Source organism: Tachypleus tridentatus, chromosome 7, assembly GCF_004210375.1.
Source record: "Tachypleus tridentatus isolate NWPU-2018 chromosome 7, ASM421037v1, whole genome shotgun sequence".
Lineage (NCBI taxonomy): Eukaryota > Metazoa > Arthropoda > Merostomata > Xiphosura > Limulidae > Tachypleus > Tachypleus tridentatus.
This window is the reverse complement of record NC_134831.1, coordinates 186,374,677-186,395,220: the sequence shown is the minus strand read 5'-3', so window position 1 is coordinate 186,395,220 and position 20,544 is coordinate 186,374,677. Positions and strand designations below refer to the sequence as shown.

Genomic DNA, 20,544 nt, shown 5'->3' with positions numbered 1-20,544 from the left:
CTCACCATTTTGTCTTTCTTACTTTCTGTTTGCCTATCCAGTTACCAAGGGATAAACAAGTGATGGTGAGGTTACTAGGCAACGGTGCTGCTCTCTGTTATAAGAATTTCTCGTAATGTCACATGAAAAACTTCCTTGAAACAGAAAATGTGATTTCCTCTTGTAAAAAGAAGTAGTTTAATAAAAATATATTTGATTAAGTCATTGATACTTCAGAAATTCTGAGTTGATTTTTGAAAATTTTGAAGTTGCGAAGGTTTGAATTGAAGATTATTTTTTACTTTAACTGCTTCATTTTGTAACAAATAAATCACATTTTCTGTTTCTAGTAATGTACATTAAACACGGGATATCAAAAATCATATTTAAATGATAATTTTTAAAGCTTTACATATTAAATACTTATGATGAATTTATACATATTTTTAAAAATCTATGTTGTTTTACAACATTTAGATAATATCTCATGAAGAACCTAAGCTTGAAACCTTGTTAAAATAAAATCGATTTAATGTGAAGTTCCTCCAACACATTAATGACTGTTTGGCATTATTATATACGAATATTTCCAAAGTCTAATGGTTATACCAGATTATTAATCAACATAAAAATTGAGTTAAGAATCAAAGTCGCATATAAAATAGAATAACTCAAGATTATTCAATAACCTGTTATCCCATCTTACGGGTCTCCTAATGGCTCAGTGGTAAATCTGAAGGCTTATAACGCTTATAACTGGGTTTCGATACCTATGGTGGTCACAGTACCGACAGCCCATTACGTAACATCGACCTTTCAGACTACCCTTCATCTCTAATTCTTTATTAAAGTTTATTTATTTTTAAGTGTTCAGATTACGAGAATGTTTTACTTAAAACAGAATGAAACCTTCATTAGTGTACACGTCATTCTTACGTAATATCGTTTAAAAATTGTCAGAAAGAATAATTCACAAAAATCTATAGTGCATGCTACGACGTCACTTGAGAATATTTACCTAAAATGTCGTGATAACTGTTATCTTCCGTTTATAAGCATCTACGTTTGCCAAAGAACATTGTTTGAAAAATTAATGAAAAAAGTTGATTAGGTATGTATTTTATTTTAATATATTTACTCGCGTTTAACATATAAAAATACATAAAATAGACCCCTACGCAGATTGTTTCTAAGTAGGTTTCTAATTTGTGAGGTCAAAAGCTAACACATATTGTGCGAAGCTCAATCAGCATGCAAGACATGCTAATGCTAAGGTGGTGGCCTAGTATGGCCAGGAGATTAGGGCTCTCGATTCGAAATCTGAGGTTCATAGGTTCGAATCCCCGTCCCACAAAACATGCTCGCCCTTTCAGCTGTAGGGACGCTAAAATGTGACGATCAGTCCAATCATTCGTTGGTAAAAGAATAGTACAAGAGTTGGCGATGGGTGGTGATGACTATCTGCTTTCCCTCTAGTCTTTCATTGCTAATGTAAGGATAGCTAGCGCAAATAGTCCTCGTGTAGCATAACCATAGAAAACATCAACATACTAGGTAAGGAAATATATACAAACAAACTCAAAATAAAAGAAGCCATACTTATACAAGAACTCAAACCAAAATTAAACCAATATAAATCAACACTTTTATACCTGTATTAATTAATAATTTAAAATCTAACTGCAACGCCCTAACAATCTCGTACCCGTTCACACTCTAATCCCTAAGATGTGTCCAGCAACGGTCAGTTGCAAACTCTCTTTGTTAACCTGAAGATGACCTAAGAAGATCGAAACATTGTTTTGTACTTTATTTTAATTAAAGTTTTAATACCAGTACCGGCCGCCTTTATAATGTATTTTTGTTTCACATTGGTTTCTTGTCATCATGGAAAAATGACCTTTAGTTTTTACAAAGTGACCTGTCTTGCATGTGATTTAGTATTTTGTAAAATATAGCTACATTTGAATTATTATACTTTGTATATGTATACAGGCTATCACTGTTTACTAATACATTGTGAAACTTATTGTTCTTAAAATAGAGAACAGTAAATAAGTATAGCAAACAATTATATTTCTATTTACCACGACCTTCGTATTTGTCAATTGCTTGTCGCAAGTTGCTAAGACTTTTTCAAATTTTGTGCGTGGAGGAGGTGAAACGATTTTTTTGCAATTTTATACACACATTTAAAATAACCACAAAATCATAAATAATTATATCAATACCACAGAATTCCAATATAATTTATCAAGTTTAGTAACTAAGCTGCATTTCGTTTAGAATAGGTAATTTCGAACAAACTAATGAGATATAACTGTTTGAAATATTTGTTCGAAAGAGCAAGGTGGTTTCTTAGCGTTTCAAAATGGCTGTGAAAGCCACTTGGAGGACATGTCATATTTAAAGTATAAATGAGGGACCGTCTCCAAATATGGAAGGAAGTGATCGAGGCCACTATGTTTGATTCAGAGCATAAGCCATGTTTCAATTAGTAGAAAAGATAGGAAGTTCTTATTTTATATTATAGCTTGTTAATATCGGTACTTTGAGTTCCTCATTCATATGAAACTATAGATGTTGTATTTGGACACCATAAACAGATAATTTGAAGCAATGCTCCATTCAACATAAGACACAAAAAATCGATATTTAGGTGTGTTCTTTTAATATTTGCTTTTAAATTAAGAAATTAATTAATATATAATACTAGAATATTAATTACTATCTGCAATTTGATACCAAATTAAGGATCATTAATTAATTGTGTGGTATACAAATACTGTCGAGTCCAGTTATTACGTTACGTAAGAGAGTGGGAAATATGTGTCATTATAAAAAGTGTCATATTAACAAATTTATGTAATAATCAAATAAACTATTTTACAGTTAATACTACATGTTAGGTAATGTAACATATATTATAATACAACAGCAGCTATTAATGTACACAGGAGAGTGTCATGCAATAAGATATTGAAATAGAATATAGTGTCTAATGTAATAATGAAAAAAATCTGAAAATTTGCTGTAACTCAATTATCAAAACAAATACATTCGGAGATTTTCTTTTATATCCTGAACCTTGACAACTTTAGTTTTTCTAAATCATCTTCAGCACATGTACCTTGTAAAAATATTTTTAGTGTGCTTCCCTCGACTCGTAGAAGTGAGACATGAGATTTATTGTTGTAAAAACACCACTTTTGGTGGAAAATGGCTATTTGGTGGTTTGTTTGTTCAGAATTTCACGCAAATGTACACGAGGGCTATGAGCGCTAGCCATCCCTACTTTAGCATTATAAGACTAGAAGGAAGACATATAGCCATCACCACCCATCGCCAACACTTGGGCTACTCTTTTACCAACGAATAGTGGGATTAACCATCACACTATAACGCCCCCTACGGCTGAAAACGAATTTTGACAGAACGCTAACTCACTATATCTTCGTTTCTTCTAGAACCTGGAAGTCGTGTAATTTATACCACTTTTTTTATTATTATTTATTAACAGATGCGTGAGTGGGATACAAGAAAGTCCGAGGAAATTCAGGCCGGGATTTGGGTTGGAAGACTGCCAAACATTCCCTACACAAGCTTCCTCCATGACTGCCAAACATTCCATACACAAGCTTCCTCCATAACTGCCAAACATTCCCTACACAAACTTCCTTCAAACATTTTCCCTATAATCTTTATTGTGATAAAACTTTTTTTTTTCTTGACACTCAAAATTAGCAAGGAAAATTTTTTTTTTTTTTCCAAATATTCATTGGGCATCTAAGCCTTTAGTGGACTCACGTTCGCAGTCTGTGACAAATTTGCTTAACAATAACAATGAAGTACTTATAAAAAAAACCTTTTTAATAAGAAGTTTAATTTTTATTTGTATTTTAACGACAGAAAGACATTATATGATTAAAGTCATTTTTGTGTAGTCAAAACTCGTGATATATTCAGTTAAAGGTCACTATGATTAATGCATAATTCTATAATACTAAGTTAACACACATAGTTACAGCAGTACTTGTACACAATCGAAACTCATAAAACATTGACAGTGATGTGAAGATCCCAGCCACCAGCCAGGAAGGCCCTTGTTTTACTTCTATCGTTGTTTCCAGTCCAGTCATTTTCATAACAGAATTAACTACTGATGTACAGGCTCTCACTACCATGGAGTTTCCTGGTCTTAGAACAGCCTATGCTATCAGTACAGCGAGTCTAATATCAACCTCGAAGCAGGTTATGGTCAGGTTTTGACAGATAAACATATCCTTACTTCCAGACATTTTAAATCCTCCTCATGGATCTTCACAGTTCAGAAGATTTAGATCAACAGATTTCTTATATTTATATATTGGGTTGAGGAATAATTCGTGAGCGTTTTTTTAAGTTAAAAAAATATATTCATAAATGAAACGCTTTCGCAAAATATTTCATGTCATTTGGTAGATAATTTTTTGCTCTAATAGATGGTGTGTTTGATTTTCATATGTCTTTAATTTTTGCTTTCATTTTCAGCTCATTAAATGGAATGTCAAGTGGACAAAATCGAGCATCTTCGACACCATCTGCTTTTCGCATTTAATTTCTTGCAATTTCGTTTAAAACAATGCATACTATATACCTAGGTATTACATGAAATAAAGTATCATAATAACTGTTTTGGGTGTAATGTGTTCATGCATTGAAGTATTGTATAGTCTTGCATGTAATGCTTGAATGAAATTATTTAAAAACGCTCACGAATTATTCCTCAACCTAATATAACTAACATATTTGCCTCCTACTGGATAGAATTTTCTTTCATTCATTATTTTTGTTTAAATACAGTTTTTTGTTTTTTACCTCTCCTTACAATTTAGACTAGTCGTACCTTCAGCCAATAATATGTTCATTATATTTCAACTTCATGCTCTTGATACCTCTTTCATTCCATCTTTAACAAATCACCAGACATGTCCTCCCACGTGCTTGGTTCTTGCTCTTGATACCTCTTTCATTCCATCTTTAACAAATCACCAGACATGTCCTCCCACGTGCTTGGCTCTTAAATCTTCAGTTTTTGTTAAGATTAATTATACAATGTTCTAGGTTTTTGCCTGGGTTACTTAATTGGTACATTTTAGTATAATGTTCAATCAGATGTGATGCAGGAAGCACTGGAAATTTTACCAAAAGCTGCAAGCTAACGACTTTCACTGTGGAAGTTTGTCAGAGTGGACTTTATAAAGTTATCATTCCATATTCTTTATTCTGCGTACAACTATCTAAATTTAGCTTATTTGATATATGAATGTTGTGTTTTAGTAGAATACTACAGTTTCATCTTCCAGTAACAAACTTTAACATCCATAGCCTCTCTGGTAAATGATGCCAGTATTAACTTGCGAATCTCCAGTGATACTGTAAGTTCACATGAAAGATTACTGTTTCAGAGTAAAAAGATCAAACTCATGCTATATTCATAGTAATGCCCATTTATTCTATTATTTGCAAATTCTATAAAATACCATACAGTTATATATTATTTATAACCACACAATGCTTAGAGTAGAAAAGCAATGACAATTTACATTCATATCAGACAAAACAGAAGTTACTTTGTTATACAAGACATTTAAAATCTCATAACCCTCAACATTTAAGACTTCTGCTAAAATTAAAGAAATGGCTTTTCTAAAGTCCAATTACAATGCTTTTAACCCATTTCACATATTAACCGAAATAAATACACTAGTATTGGTCGTACCTTAATCTGTGTAAGTGGAATAACTAAATATTCTTAAGGATAATAAACAGCTATGATATACCCTTTAACTCCCCTATTTTTAAATATTAATAAATAAATATGAATATAGAACCTCCTAATTAATTTTATTATACCAATAATCAGGAGATGCATAGTAATAGCAGAATATTCAGACTGCATTATGACTGAAAAATAAAAGTATGTATAGGAGATATAAAGACATAGGAAATAACTACATTACTATCACAAGTCATTAAGCTGTGATGTCAAGATAAATTATATACTGCACTATTATCAATCACAATATATAAAGATTACAATGTTATGATTAGTTGTTTTTGAAAATTAAATAACAAACAAGTTTCTCTCTCTGCTAGAGCAACAATTCTGATTTTATATTTGGTTTGTACAAACAATTACAGATATTCATCAATAAATAATAGTAAAAAATTTATACAAACTATGCACATTTGTATTTCGTCTTTAAATTTCTTTGTAGCATTTAAGCAAGCCCACTGAGAGTTTGATTAAAAACAAGAATATTTGTATTATTATATTATCTCTGATATTACATGAACATATGCTAAATTGGTAATCAAGATTTCTGTTGATGACGAAACACTAGAAAACTTGTTTACTTCATAATGGAAAATTATCCTTTTTTGGAATGCAGTGTTAAATAAAGAGAAACCTAGTTTGTGTAAATGTCAACAAACTACAATTCAGATAACTTTTCATCTAACAAATCTTCGTAATGGGTAATTTAATCCATAATTTCTAAATCTGCATTCAGAATCTACAATGCTATTTCTTATAATAGACATTTTCTATGGACACATTATTTAATAATTTGAATTAACTCTAATGTCAAGTAGGGATAATTTAGAACACAAACTTAAAAATCACAAAACACACATCAAGTGGGTAACAGCTTATTAAGATCAGTGAATAGTGGTATGTGAGAATTTCTTGGAGAAAAGTATTCACAACAGGGATGTATATATAAGCTATAACAGGTATCAAGAGGTTATCAGATTTATGCTACAGTTACATCAAGTCATACCACTTAGAATTAAATATGTAAAAATTTCAGTATAATTCAAGTGCAATGTTTTTTTATACATGACGATAATGATGCAATATGCCACTGATTATGCAATGCATATCAATAACATACTAATACATTTTTTTTTAACCGGTTGCATGCTTACCTTTAGTTGTTTACATCTTTACATTTATTGTTCAATAATATGTTAAGTGTTTATTATGTTCACACGTGACCTATTTGATGATCCTAATGTTTTAGTAACCTGGAAAAACTACATCATTAGAAGCATGTTCCAATTAACAAGGATTCACTCTGTTAAAAACTAAGATGTCTTGACTTTTTCAGAATGTACTTGAGATACAGAATGAATTCTGTAACTAAAATTTCTTCTGATGATCAACTCTCAGAAATAACACTTCCCACGGACTTCACGTTTGAGAGTGCTCATGATGTGGAAACACCCACACTAGCTTTGAAAGCAAAAGCTTGAGAAGAATCTGACAAATATATAACAAAGCTACCAGTCTAGATGCAAGTTTGAGCCTATTGTTCTCCAAAACCAAGTTAAGGTGCATTGTAGTTTTAGTATAATGTGACTGGACGGAGAATGGATCATAGATAGTTATAAGAACAGCCAAGAAATAAGATGGATGTGGTGAGGTAACAAATTTTATTTTCAGAACTATTACCTGCTGTGGTCAAGGAAAGCCTGTGACACTTGGGCCAGTTTCCAGATTGAAACTAATACAATTAGTATTGACAATGTTTAAAGTTGTTTCTTTATACACACACGTGTAACATGCTGTAAGATAGTAAAGTTTAAGTAGTCTTCCCATTGCTAAGCCAATATTAGAAACATTATGTTTAAAAGATTTTCATGTTTTTTCTGTAATAACCAAGTCACTGACTTACTAAAAAGAGGAGTAAAAACAGCCACAGATGTGATAAACATTCAGTGTAGTGCAGTATTCAATACAATTTCTGTGTCCACCAAGCAGTCAATTCATGCTGAAAACATCTCTAATTTCATTTTGACAAATCAATCTTTACCTATTGCCGATATACTAGTTCCTAACCGACGTCCAAAGAAGAGCCTGGAAGAAGTAAAGCAGAACTTTAATTTGTATAGGTTTCTAACATCCATTATAGTAGAGCTTTAATATAGTCTAAAAAATTTTTGAAGCTTTCAAAAAACATAATTCCAGAGATAGTTCAGATAAGTCTTTCAGATCTTTGCATTTATAACTAAAGAAATTATCACTTTGAAAAACAATTTATATTAATACGAAATACAGATATACAATATCTTAAAACTATAAACTTAATACTTAAGAGACCTAATCAGTTTATTTTCCTTAGTCAGTTGCCTTCAGGCTTAGAGTTCCCATGTACCAACTTTTCTAAGAATAATTAACTGTTACAGACAAAAAAGAAACAAATAACAGCTGCTAAAGTTCTGAGAAGAAAAAGAACTAATAATGTAAACAAAAAACTTCTAAGGAATAACATCTTGTGAAGAAACACTAGTTGCTTACATTCCAGATTAAAAAAATATATTGTAATTTTGCTGATATTAATTTTTATTGAGAAAGAAAACCTAATTAATGACAACTTCTGAGAGAGACAATTGCCAGATGTAATAATGTACAGTGACAATAGCTAGTTATGTCAGTTGAAAAAAAACCAAAAACCAACTTAATTACAGCCAGATATGAAAGTAAAATATTTCTGGACACCTGACAAATGTGATGCAAGGAACCAATGAAAACCTTGAACCATTCTTGAGCAAGAACTGTATAAGTTTAAAACTTTTAGCATACTAGGCCTAAAAAATATTTGACTTGTATGATCTTTACAACAGACTTTGAGATTTATTAACCTTGATGAATAACTAGGATCCATTAAATGTTTTCACAACTAATATCTATAGTTTCTCACTAAACAAAAAAGCTATACTAACAAAGTCAAATATGTCCATTATCTTTAAAAACATTTCAAAATAACTAGCAAGCAACTTGCCCATAAGATGAGCACATTTAATACAGTGCAGTACTTATGCATGAGAGAATTTGTGCCATGTCCATATTAACACAATACAAGGATGAACAAAATTTTATTACTGTTGTTACAGGTTTTCAAATTGAGTTTGACTTCTAAACTTTATTAAGTCTTTCTTTAGAATTCAGTAAAGCTTTATAATCGTAAGATTAAAACAAATACAACATATATTTTCACATTAATTGCTATCATATGGTAACTTAACATTTTTAATTTATTTCTAAACAAATATATCTGTCTATCTATCATTATAGAATTTTTTACTCCACCAGATTTGTTCAGCTCAGCTGTGGGAATGTCTCATATTCATTATTTCAATACATCTTTCTAGATTTTATGATATTGTTTGCTGAACTTCAGTAACAAAATGAGTGTGGCACTTTGAGAAATTATTGGTTACTGAAATAACTGACTTTACTTCTTGAAAGACAAAAACATTCACAATCTTGAATAAATATTTGTTTTATATACATTGACCTTTTTTGTTCCCTCAAGAATCTCTCACAAAACCAGTAGACTCAGAAACCAATAAACAAAGAGAGTTAGTTATTCACCACAGGAACAAGTGGTGATTCAAAACAGGGTTGGTTGGTTGTTTTTTTTCTTAGAGTAAAATCACAGTAAGTTAGTTGCTATGTCCACCACAAGGAACCAAACCCCTGGTTTTAGCATTTTAAGTCTATAGACTTACTGCTATCTCATTATAGGACTTATAAACAGAAAAAGATAATTATTCACAACAGAAACTAGTAATAACACTTCATTACATTTCATGTGCTACCTTTTTGAAGCAAACCTGTCATTACAAAGTTAAGATGAAACCAACCACAATTCATCTTTAAATGTTTTGATAATAAACTTCTAAGGCATATCTTAAAGATAGAGGGTTTGGCACATAATTATCTGACAATTATGTTACACATTTGTTTTACATTAGTAAAGGACAGTACTTTCTTGAAAAGCAAGGAATTAATAAATAACTACAAGTTAAGACAATGAAAATTCTTTACATACCCTATTCCTGCCCCCAAGATCAAAGACAGAAGGTTAGTAAGCACTAATATTGACAATACTTCTGTAGAGAAGAGGCCATGTTTTACTACCTTAGAATGTCGCAAACTCAAACCAGCTCGTTGAGGATGCTTGAATTTCCACTCCCTAGGATAGGAGCAAAAAATTACTAATTTTTATGTAAAAAAAAATTAAGTTATTAATCCAATGGAACATGACACTGCATCAGGAAATTTATGTAGGTTTAACAAAGAATAGACTTAATTTATGCTAGAAATGTATTATTTCATGGTTTAATCAGTTCAAACTGTACCCTAGAGAAAGAAATTTAAAATAAAATAATGTAATGACCTTATTATCTGTAATGTATGCCTACACTAATTTGCATATTTCATAAACTTTGATTAGTTGTTTCTCATTTAGAAGAAAACATACAAAAGTTATACAAATGAGTAAGGAATAATCAATTAACTGATAATGCAATGAAGCAAATTACAATCTCCTTGATATTTATCAGTTATCCCTTAAGTTAACACTTCTACTCCCCCTCTCTTTGTTTTTTCATCTTAGTATTCACTTTAAAACATTTTTTTTAACTCTTGGTTCTAACCAGTAAAAATTAAAGGAAAAAATTAAATAACATAACAACAAAAAAGAAAGAGAGGGAAGTGAAGGGAAAGTGATAACTTTAAGAAGGAATAACTAATACTGTAGTCAAAAGAACACGCATGTCTGATGTAGACGTCAAGGTGATGTATGTTATGATGTAAGAGGTCCAAGAGGAGTACAACTACTCCTTATAAATTTAAATTAAAATAATTAATGACCTTATTATCTGTAATGTACATCTACACTAATTTATTATATACATATCTCATAAACTTTGATCACTTGTTTCTCATTCAGAAGAAAACATAAATGGTATACAAGCAAGCAATAAATAACCAGTTAATTGATAATGCAATAAAACACAACAAAAAAGCTTCAAACACACCAAGAAAAGCTCAACCTGATACCTCAAGGAAAGAGTGACTGCCACATACCAACAGTTCATATAATGTACACTTACCTTTAGATACTGAACACATGAAGACAGATTTCTTAAAATCTCAGAAACATTCATTATTTAAATATTTTATATGCCTGTATTTGTGTTCCATAGTCCTACCATAATTACTATTCAATGTAAAAACCATAAACTAATAGTTAATACTATAAACTCCCTTTACAATACTAATCACTTCAATCAGATTCTCCTCTGACAATTCTTTTTTCAAAAAAGAAAAATTCAAAAATCTTAGCCTGTCCTCCTCTGACAACTTTTTCATCAAGTATCTGAACCCTGTACAATAATTCAATGTAACTCTAAGGTAAGGAGTCCAAACACAAAAGTCCAGCACTATGTCTAAACTAGTAAAGTTAATCCCTCTTATATACAAAGACAAGGCATCTACTTATAGTTTTCAAGATTAGTAGCCTTTGGTCACTATTAGAACATCAGATGGGACATTTAAGATATAATAACATACAACATAAATGATGATTTGGGTAAAACTCTTATTTTGAACTCCAACCTGTTACCTAAAATTACAATTGATGGAAGATCAAAATAGGGAATTTGTAGTTTAAGTAAATAATGTCTACAGTATCATCAGCCTTGTTTTCCTTTTCTTTTAGTTTCTGTGAGCATTTAGTTTCTGTGGAGCAAATTCCCCGCATATAATGCATATGAATGGGCAAATATATGTACAGACAAAAACACAACCCTCATGTCTTTTAAAGTAATTATTCTATAAATATGTGTAACAAAATTAATATTGTGTATTGACTTTTATTTTTACTCCTTCACATCATACATAATATAGAAATTGCCTCCCTAAAGACACCAACTGTATAGTGTACAAAGCACTGAGTATCTAATATTCATCCATTACTGGCAGGTAATTCCTGTTTAACCCTGTACACAAGTTTTCCAAAGGAACACCAGATGAGCATAAGAAAGCTAACTTCATGGGGAAATAACATTGTTTACACTAGAATTATGGTGTTTTTGTATAGTCTATGTAAAATACCAAAGAAACAAATCAACTTTCCAATACTTCTAAAACCTCTGCAGTACCTTATTTAAGATATTACACAAAAGGCTTGGGTGTGATTTACCAAGCCATTTATGTCATAGGTTAGAAAGATAACAATAATAAATAAGAATTACAAATGGCCATTTTTGAGCATACTTTATTTTCCTTCTAAGACTAAAATGAGTGTTGTTTTCATGCATTGTGTGTACAGAGTTAGTAGTACACATACAAGTACTAAGTTTAAGTAAAACAACTTAAACGTTCTTTGAACTGAATGTTTACTGTTTAAGGTGCTTTTTCCCAAATGTTCTATTAGGGTTTGGTGCTAATTTTTATTATGAGCCAAAAATGTGAATTAACAATTAACATATTATATGGAAAAAGTATGAAAAGCAAGTGTATCTGACCAGTTGTGTATGATTTTGAGTTCTTTTTCACCACAGTGATTGGGACATATTATGATGGTAGTTAATATTAAGTGATGCATAATAAAACATGCATGGAAATAAAACTGATATGTCCAACCCTAAAACGAATTATTACAAATTTAATGCAAGTATGGCATTTTAAGATAAAAGCTGATTTCCTGACAATTTTCAGATAGATAAACACTATAATAACAGCATATGTGTTCAGGAAATAATTAATCTGTGTGTAGGTGTAATAATAAGACTTAAAATGGTAGCATATAAACCTATGCATTGTGATTAGCTCCTCAGCTTTCTTTCTCTTGGGACAGACTTCTGTTGCACTAAACACACTGATCTCCAAGTATGACTACACTTGTTAACTTCCAGGCAGAAATTGAAATCAGAAAGTGCACCTTAATTCAACAGGTAAACTGTTTCTTTGTCTAGTCAATAACATTACCTGCTAATCCTTATTCTCTCACAGCATTGGTTAGTTGTAACATACAGATACTGTCAATTTAGTTAGCAAAGGACACTACAGTCACTAATATTTTCAACACAGATACACTGAGTGTAACTGCAATATTCTTTTGGGTAAAATAAACACTACCTATTACAGAGAACAGAGAAACAAAGCAATCAGAATGAGGAAATTTCTGTCACTTTCTTGACCATAGTGTTTATGCCAAAACTGTGTTGAAAGAAAATAAACAAATATATTAAAAATTCTTATCTGATCAAGAAGAAAATATGATATGCCTCCATGTAAGATAAGCAGTTTATTCACTTAAGTAGCTTGATTGTTGAAAATAAAAGACAGAAAACAAAACTTCTTAGATTCAGGATTATTTCAAAATCAATAGAATGTTGTAACAATAAATGTAGCTCTCTTGTTTAAACTATATACGATGTACAGGCCACCAATAGCACTTGTATCATATCTTAGACTTGAAAATTTAATACACACACCCTGTGAAAAACACATATGAACTTTGGTCAAATGTAATGAAGCAAGCATTTGGTAATGATAGTTATTAATTACTTTGAAACTAGAATGCAACAACATATTTTATTGAATTTCACAAAACAGTTAAAGGATTAGTAGAACTTCTATTTTAGACATGATAAGGGAAACTATTAAATTAGTTTTATTCCAAAAGATACAATTTTCATATACCAAAGAAAGTTATTACTTCTTTCAAAACTGATCTTGTTACCTTAACAGGCATTGGTCACATTGAAGGACAGTTAGGACGTTAACAAGTAGTCCAATTTCAAAGTCTTGTGTTTCTTTTCCAGTTTTATAACTTTTCTTAAGAACATGTATGATTTCATTCTTTGTCTATCTTATTTATTTTACATTTTAATGCAAGAAGAAATGGAAAGAAAGAGACCAATATTTAGATGACTGTGGGTCACTTCAGTCTCCCCATACTTGCTAAACATCTATCAGACGATAGTGTTTTAATCAATATTCTTCCTATAATAAGTTACCTGGTTCCCTTTCTTTGGCATTTCTCTTTTCACTACACATTCAAGGGTAGGAAGATGGATTACTTTTGATAATATATGGTTTGGAACACAAACACTGACATTTATTTATCATTCAGTTTTATTTTCTATATGTTATAAATTATTTTTCTGCAAATTTTGAGTTATATAGATTTACCTATAGTTTGGTTATGCTTTCTTCATTTGATTTGATTATTGGTCAAACACCTTCCTACGTTGGTTGGAGAAAGTGAATGAACAGTTTCGTTCAGGACATTACAGGATCAAGCACCTGAATCATGTACTCCGAAATTTAAAATTTATTCACATTGTTACATAACAGATGCTTCTCTTCAATAGTATATAATCAAAGAGATGGACTATTTAAACACTATTTCAATGTTAGTATAATTATACACCATTTATGACTAAAAAGGTTTTACAAGTTTTATAAAGTACAATCTGTTCTTGTATATTTTTATAAATTACACTTTAAGATATTTCTTCTTCACTGTTATGTAGCTGCTGAAACAAATTTTATGTATGTGGTATGTTCTTATTTTGGAATTGTATGTTTATCACTGCTACTGTACATATACTACATATAGTGGTTTGTATAACAATGAATTGAGATAATTGACATTGTTTTACAGGTGGTTTCTAATTAGATAGTTATGTTATTGAAAATCCTACCATCTGTTAATTGTTTTTTGCACTAATGTGATTCTGTTTTTACAGTGCTTGAAACACTGTTAAACAAAACTGGATATACAATAATGTGTGGTCTATTTCTTTTCTTTTAACACACTTATTTTACAAAACTCAGTATTTTTTTCAGTGTATCTAACTGATTGAAATAATTATACAGAAACCATTTTGCAGTATGCACCTACACTCTTTAATTAGATAAATATATCGTGGGAGTGTTTTTAAAATAATGAAAAACCTTAATGCTACATATCTCTTACTTTTAAAACTCATTATGATTTGTAATTTTACAGAATTTAATTTTAATAAACACTATATCTCATCTGGAAGTTAACTAGTTTCATAGACAAATTTTCATTTTATCTAGATTCTCTGACAAATAACAAGTTTCATTTCCCAAACTGGAGTAACAAAAGAGTTTAAACTATACTACATTTACTAATTTCATCACAAATAACTTTAACTTAATGGAACAAAGGTTTCATGTTACCCCACCTTATAATAGGATCTCTACTCTACCTAGAAAAGCATAGCAATATTTTTCAATAATAACCGTAATTATGACATTGAAATTAATTTATTCACTGCTATAAATAAGAAAGAAAAGTTACTTTGGAGGAAGCTGGTCGGGTCGGCTGCTCCAATCCCATATCCAATCTGTCACAACTTGCTTCTTCCCAAACAGATCTTCCTATCAATATTTAGGATTATCTTGTATTTCTTATTTAAATTTTTGTTGGAACACATTGTTTAACTCATATTATGCATTCTTAGATTGGTCTTTTTTTTCCCTCTACAATACATTTATTATTTTTTAATACCTAAATTTCCTCAAACATATTATTTAAATAAAAAATATAATGTTTTACTTTTTCCATTTCAGCCATGCAATTTAAATAAAAAGCTACTATTCTTAAAAAAATTAATTTAAATGTATTCTTTCTAGACAGAAGTTATTATAAATCTGTCAACAAATGAAAATAAAAACAAATTATAAATTTAAGATATGGCCACAATACATTTTTCTAGATTAGCTTGCCTGATAATTAAATTTTGATGCATAATTTATGCAATTATCACTTTTGTAATATTCATTACTTGTGGATTAATATAGTAAATATACTTATTACAAAGCTTGCTTAAAGTTCTATCATTAACAGCACTCACTTAGTATATGCCCTGTATAGGCCCAGTGTTTAAACAAATAATTTTCAACACTATCTAAATAATTATTGTTGAACAAGTGATATATTCCTATCTGTTTTGCTGAAAAATGTGATATTTTGAATTAAATTAGTATATTTAAAATTACTGAAGAAAATAACATTTCCACATTTTCTATGTAGCATGAATAGTGTACATTTTAAATGCAATATTTCATAATCAATTCTAAATAAAGTACTTTTTTTAGCAATATAGTGATTATTTCTCACGATTTTTTAGAAATTTTAGCAGACTGAAGAAAAAACAATGCTATACTATTAAATACATTTGAAAATAAGAAAATCTGAACCATAATGAATTTGAAAAAACATTTTGAGTTTAAAATTTTTAAACAAAAGGACTACAAAAGATCATCACAGGTTTAAACAGATAGGAATATATCACTTGTTCAACAATAATTATTTAGATAGTGTTGAAAATTATTTGTTTAAACACTGGGCCTATACAGGGCATTTATTCAATTCTAAATAAAGTACTTTTTTTAGCAATATAGTGATTATTTCTCACGATTTTTTAGAAATTTTAGCAGACTGAAGAAAAAACAATGCTATACTATTAAATACATTTGAAAATAAGAAAATCTGAACCATAATGAATTTGAAAAAACATTTTGAGTTTAAAATTTTTAAACAAAAGGACTACAAAAGATCATCACAGGTTTAAACAGTTGTTAAGTGTGCAACTAATGTGATGAGTAATACAAAAACTGCTTATCTATGATGCTTCCAAACATGGAAACATTACCTTTATTTCCTCTCATCATTAGAACTATAAGCTGATGCATCATAAAATCATTGCTTACAGGGTACAGGAAGTACAACCATCCAATATATAGGTGTGGAGGGACTTTTGGATGAAGCAATTAGTGAGTCACATTAAAACCACAATCAACACAAGGTTGCAGAGGGAACAGCATGTATCAGAACTACAATTTGACATTGATGACATGTCATAGGCACTGTAATTCCACCAAAAACCAGTTACTTTTTTTTAGATGGCCCTATTTTGAACCAAAATATTGATACAATAAGATCATGAAGATATATGTTTTGATCAGGATTTAGTATCTTTAAGATAAAGATATCCCTTGTATTTAACAGCACTGGAACACAAAGGAAAATGAATCAACTTAGGGTACCAGAACCATCTAGAAAGATACCCACAATAAATCATGATACAAAATGCATCATTCTGTTATCAGCAAAAAACAACAACAAAGGTCAGTGGCAAAAGCCATCCACATGCCCAAGCAATAGCATGCAAGATAATAAAGAACCTCCACCTGGAAATTTAACACAAGTCGTGTGTACAGAAGTTGCTTTCACAACTTACCAGTTCAATTACATACCTCAAGTAGCTAGAGACTTGGAAATGGATATTCATGCTATTTTATACAAGGGCATAATGGCTAAGTCACTGAATGGAGTGCTTATTTATTTCTGTGTGATTGTACAGTTGTAACATGCTCTTTGAAACTATCTTTCTTATATTATCGAAAGATGTTGCTCATTACAGACTTAGAATTGAGCTTTTTACAATGCAAACTACACTACAGGGCTATTGTAATAATGCACAGTCATTACATAGGGGTTGACCTGATATGGCAACAAAAGCTGCAACAATGTGGTGTGGCACCAAAGTAATTTTAATATAATGTACTCAACTTCTGTATAATAGATTCCAAGGGCTATTGTACTTACATAGGAAATAGTAAACAACAAGAATGGTCCTATATTCTTCAATTTACACATCATTGTCCTTTTAATATGTTTACAGTTAATCCTTTTCAAAAAAGTTCTATTTATACAACTTAGAATGATCTTCAGAAACTGCTGGTGTTATGGAGTGAGGTCTTTCACAAATAGTTTTAATCTTTGTTAATGCCTGATGCTGTTAACAATATAAGATGAAAAACAGCCAATTATTCCTGCTTCTTGTACGCTGGATGCTGTGGCATCAATTATACATTTCTCCATTCTTTTTTTTTTTTTCAGAACAGACAATGTGCTATCATCAGTTACAAGTCAAATTCTTTAATATTAATTAGAAAACTGTATAGACATACACTCACAAAAGTACAAATTATTCATAAGATACCTTACTTTATTAATGAAGAAGAGTTCATTGGGAGTGTGTGGTGGCTCACTCACTGGACTGCAGGGACTCTTTGGACTACAAATAAAATAAAAATAAGTCCTGACATATAAGAAAACAATTCAAACTGAAGGAAAATAATTCAAAAATGAGAAACAGTCTTCTAATTCTTATTTTGCAATGAATCTATGGCAAGTTACCAGGTTGACTGCCTAATCTATACAAATAATTTTCGTATGTGCTTTGTAATAAATATCAAATTTACAACAGTGTCAAGTTGTTTTTTTTTAATTTATGCCAACTTTTAGTGTTATGGCTACAAACTGCACAACATAAATTAATGAATAATAATATTACAGCTATCATAGAACTGCTTGATAAAATAATGTCAATCATCCACTTACCCTTGTTTATTCTCACACATCAGAAATCTCACAATGAGTCATATGGCATAAAATGGAAATGACTAGTCATACACTTTGTAATATGTGTATAGTAGTCTCACACAATGTTCTTTCTTTTGTCACCTAAAAATGTATCACAGACTTTAAAGTGCTCCACTTGGCCCATGAACCATAACATTTCCAAGGGTACATCTGGATCTTTTACAAACGTGAAGTCATGAGGTAAATAATGGATGCCAGTCAATCACAGCAAACTGTTAACAATATTCTCCATGTGTCATTAACAGAATGTGAAATTGCTAATGGCACATTATCCACAATACAAGCAGATGATGGAAGGTCAGATCAGCAGTGATAAACACAGGTAAATAAATATTTACCTTACAAAGAAGCCAGTACAGAATATTATGCAAGTATACATCTTGCTCTGATTAGAAGTTAATGCCAATTACAAAATTTGATTTCCTGTAATTATAAGGTACCTGTTCTCCTACTGAATCTAATATTTGTACCCACAAACTGGATGTCCACATCAGTGTACAAACATTTAAAAATACACTTTACATAGCAAAACTACACACTAGATATACTCTTAATGGTCTCAAATAATGTTCTGTATCAAGAATATAAATAAAACCAAAACTAAGAGTAACAACCATTTCTTGCTTTTGAAGTGCATATGTTATACTGTATTGTAGCCAACAGAGTGCATAATTAATCTGATTCATGGCATGCACATATTTTACTGATGTTAGGACAGCACAAATTGCAATGTTAAGCATCCCTTATGTGGTGTTATTTTAATGTCTACTGACTGAGTGACAAGATAACTCTACTGTACAGTGGTGTAAAGCAGTTAAAATGGGTTATAAATCATCCTACTGACAGCAAAGCACAAAACAGCTCACCTCTAATGGTTTCAAGAACATATTTAGTAAACCAAGTATATGTACAGCACTGATTTTTTTGCAGATGAGTTATGCTTCATCCTACAGTCAGGTAACACATATATGCTCATTCTCAGTGAATCTGACCAGGTTTATAACCATTTTTATACAGAAATATGATGCATATAGCACAGTAGAAATATGGACAACAATAAGTAGTGAGTGGTCAACTAAAATTTGTAGAAATAATTTTCAAAGAGGAAAAATGTAAACACATTTCAATTTCTTAAATTAAGTTTATTTTTACTATAAATAAATAAGCAATTATTTAATAATTTGACTACCTTGATCTAATCTCAGATAAACTTTCCTAATCTAGCAAAATAAAAAAAATTTAATTTCTCCAAATTTTAAATATTTCTCAAATCAGCATTAAGAGCTACATTCAATTTTTTTTCTATTTGAAAGCAGCTCATGAAACAGAAAAGACTTCAATTATTACAAAAATTGTGGAATACACTATCAAACCTGCACACTGAAAAACCAATAAAATAAAGAACTTGAACCGATCTTCATTATAGGAATCATTAATTTCATAATCCCATTACCCTACAGTTTTCTATCATATTCCTCATAGAAACCTTTGTTTTTAGATAATTCTTTACTTATCTCTAAATTATTAAATTTAGCCAATTCAGTCTTATTCAAATTTCAATCGTAAACTTAAAACCTCTAAAAATGTCGACTATCTTACCTCTAACAATCTCCTGTTCTATGAAGTGCATCTAAATTAGATGTAATCAAGACTATCTTACCTCTAACAATCTCCTGTTCTATGAAGTGCATGTAAATTAGGTATAATCAGAACTATTTTTACCTCTAACAATCTCCTGTTCTATGAAGTACATGTAAATTAGGTATAATCAGAACTATTTTACCTCTAACAGGCTCCTGTTATGCACAGGATACATGTAAGCTATAATCAGTTTGATCTTGTTCTGAGGTACAAAACTGATAAAGTGGAATGTCTTCCAACAACAAGAATTAAGAAACATTTTATTATCTGTTAAATTACACTTAGTTTTATTTTCTACAGAAGTGTTGAAACTATTGTAACTCTGCTGATGTGTCTAATTTTATTCTAGATATTTACCAAGTTTTAAATTGTTTCAGGTAAACTGAACAATATATTAAGTAATGACAGAGGGCCTAAAATGCATTAGATGTTACATTCCTTTTTTTTTTAATCCCCATAAACAAAATGGCATGTCCCTAATTAGTAATGATGTAGAGTGCTCAATCTAATAAATACAATAATTTGAACTGAAAAAAAACACAAAAAAAACAAAAAAAACAATTGTACCTTTTAGAAAAACCTGATTTATTCCAAA

At 30.4% G+C, this 20,544-nt stretch overlaps 2 protein-coding genes across 2 annotated transcripts in view; both read right to left on the bottom strand.

The window, feature by feature from the left end:
* The window catches only part of LOC143257502 (ADP-ribosylation factor-like protein 3), a 45,379-nt gene extending 45,240 nt beyond the window's left edge, over positions 1 to 139 (bottom strand). Inside the window, exon 1 of the mRNA XM_076516276.1 lies at positions 6 to 139. Within this exon, the coding sequence (XP_076372391.1) occupies positions 6 to 8 (3 nt within the window). The 5' untranslated portion in view covers positions 9 to 139. The remainder of the gene's footprint in view (positions 1 to 5) is intronic.
* A 5,313-nt stretch (positions 140 to 5,452) lies between these two features.
* The window catches only part of LOC143257501 (BCL2/adenovirus E1B 19 kDa protein-interacting protein 3-like), a 38,442-nt gene continuing 23,350 nt past the window's right edge, over positions 5,453 to 20,544 (bottom strand). The window contains exons 4-7 of the mRNA XM_076516275.1: positions 17,871 to 17,940; positions 15,156 to 15,235; positions 9,861 to 10,004; positions 5,453 to 7,882 (exon numbers count right to left, since the gene is read on the bottom strand). Of these exons, the coding sequence (XP_076372390.1) occupies positions 7,828 to 7,882; positions 9,861 to 10,004; positions 15,156 to 15,235; positions 17,871 to 17,940 (349 nt within the window). The 3' untranslated portion in view covers positions 5,453 to 7,827. The remainder of the gene's footprint in view (positions 7,883 to 9,860; positions 10,005 to 15,155; positions 15,236 to 17,870; positions 17,941 to 20,544) is intronic.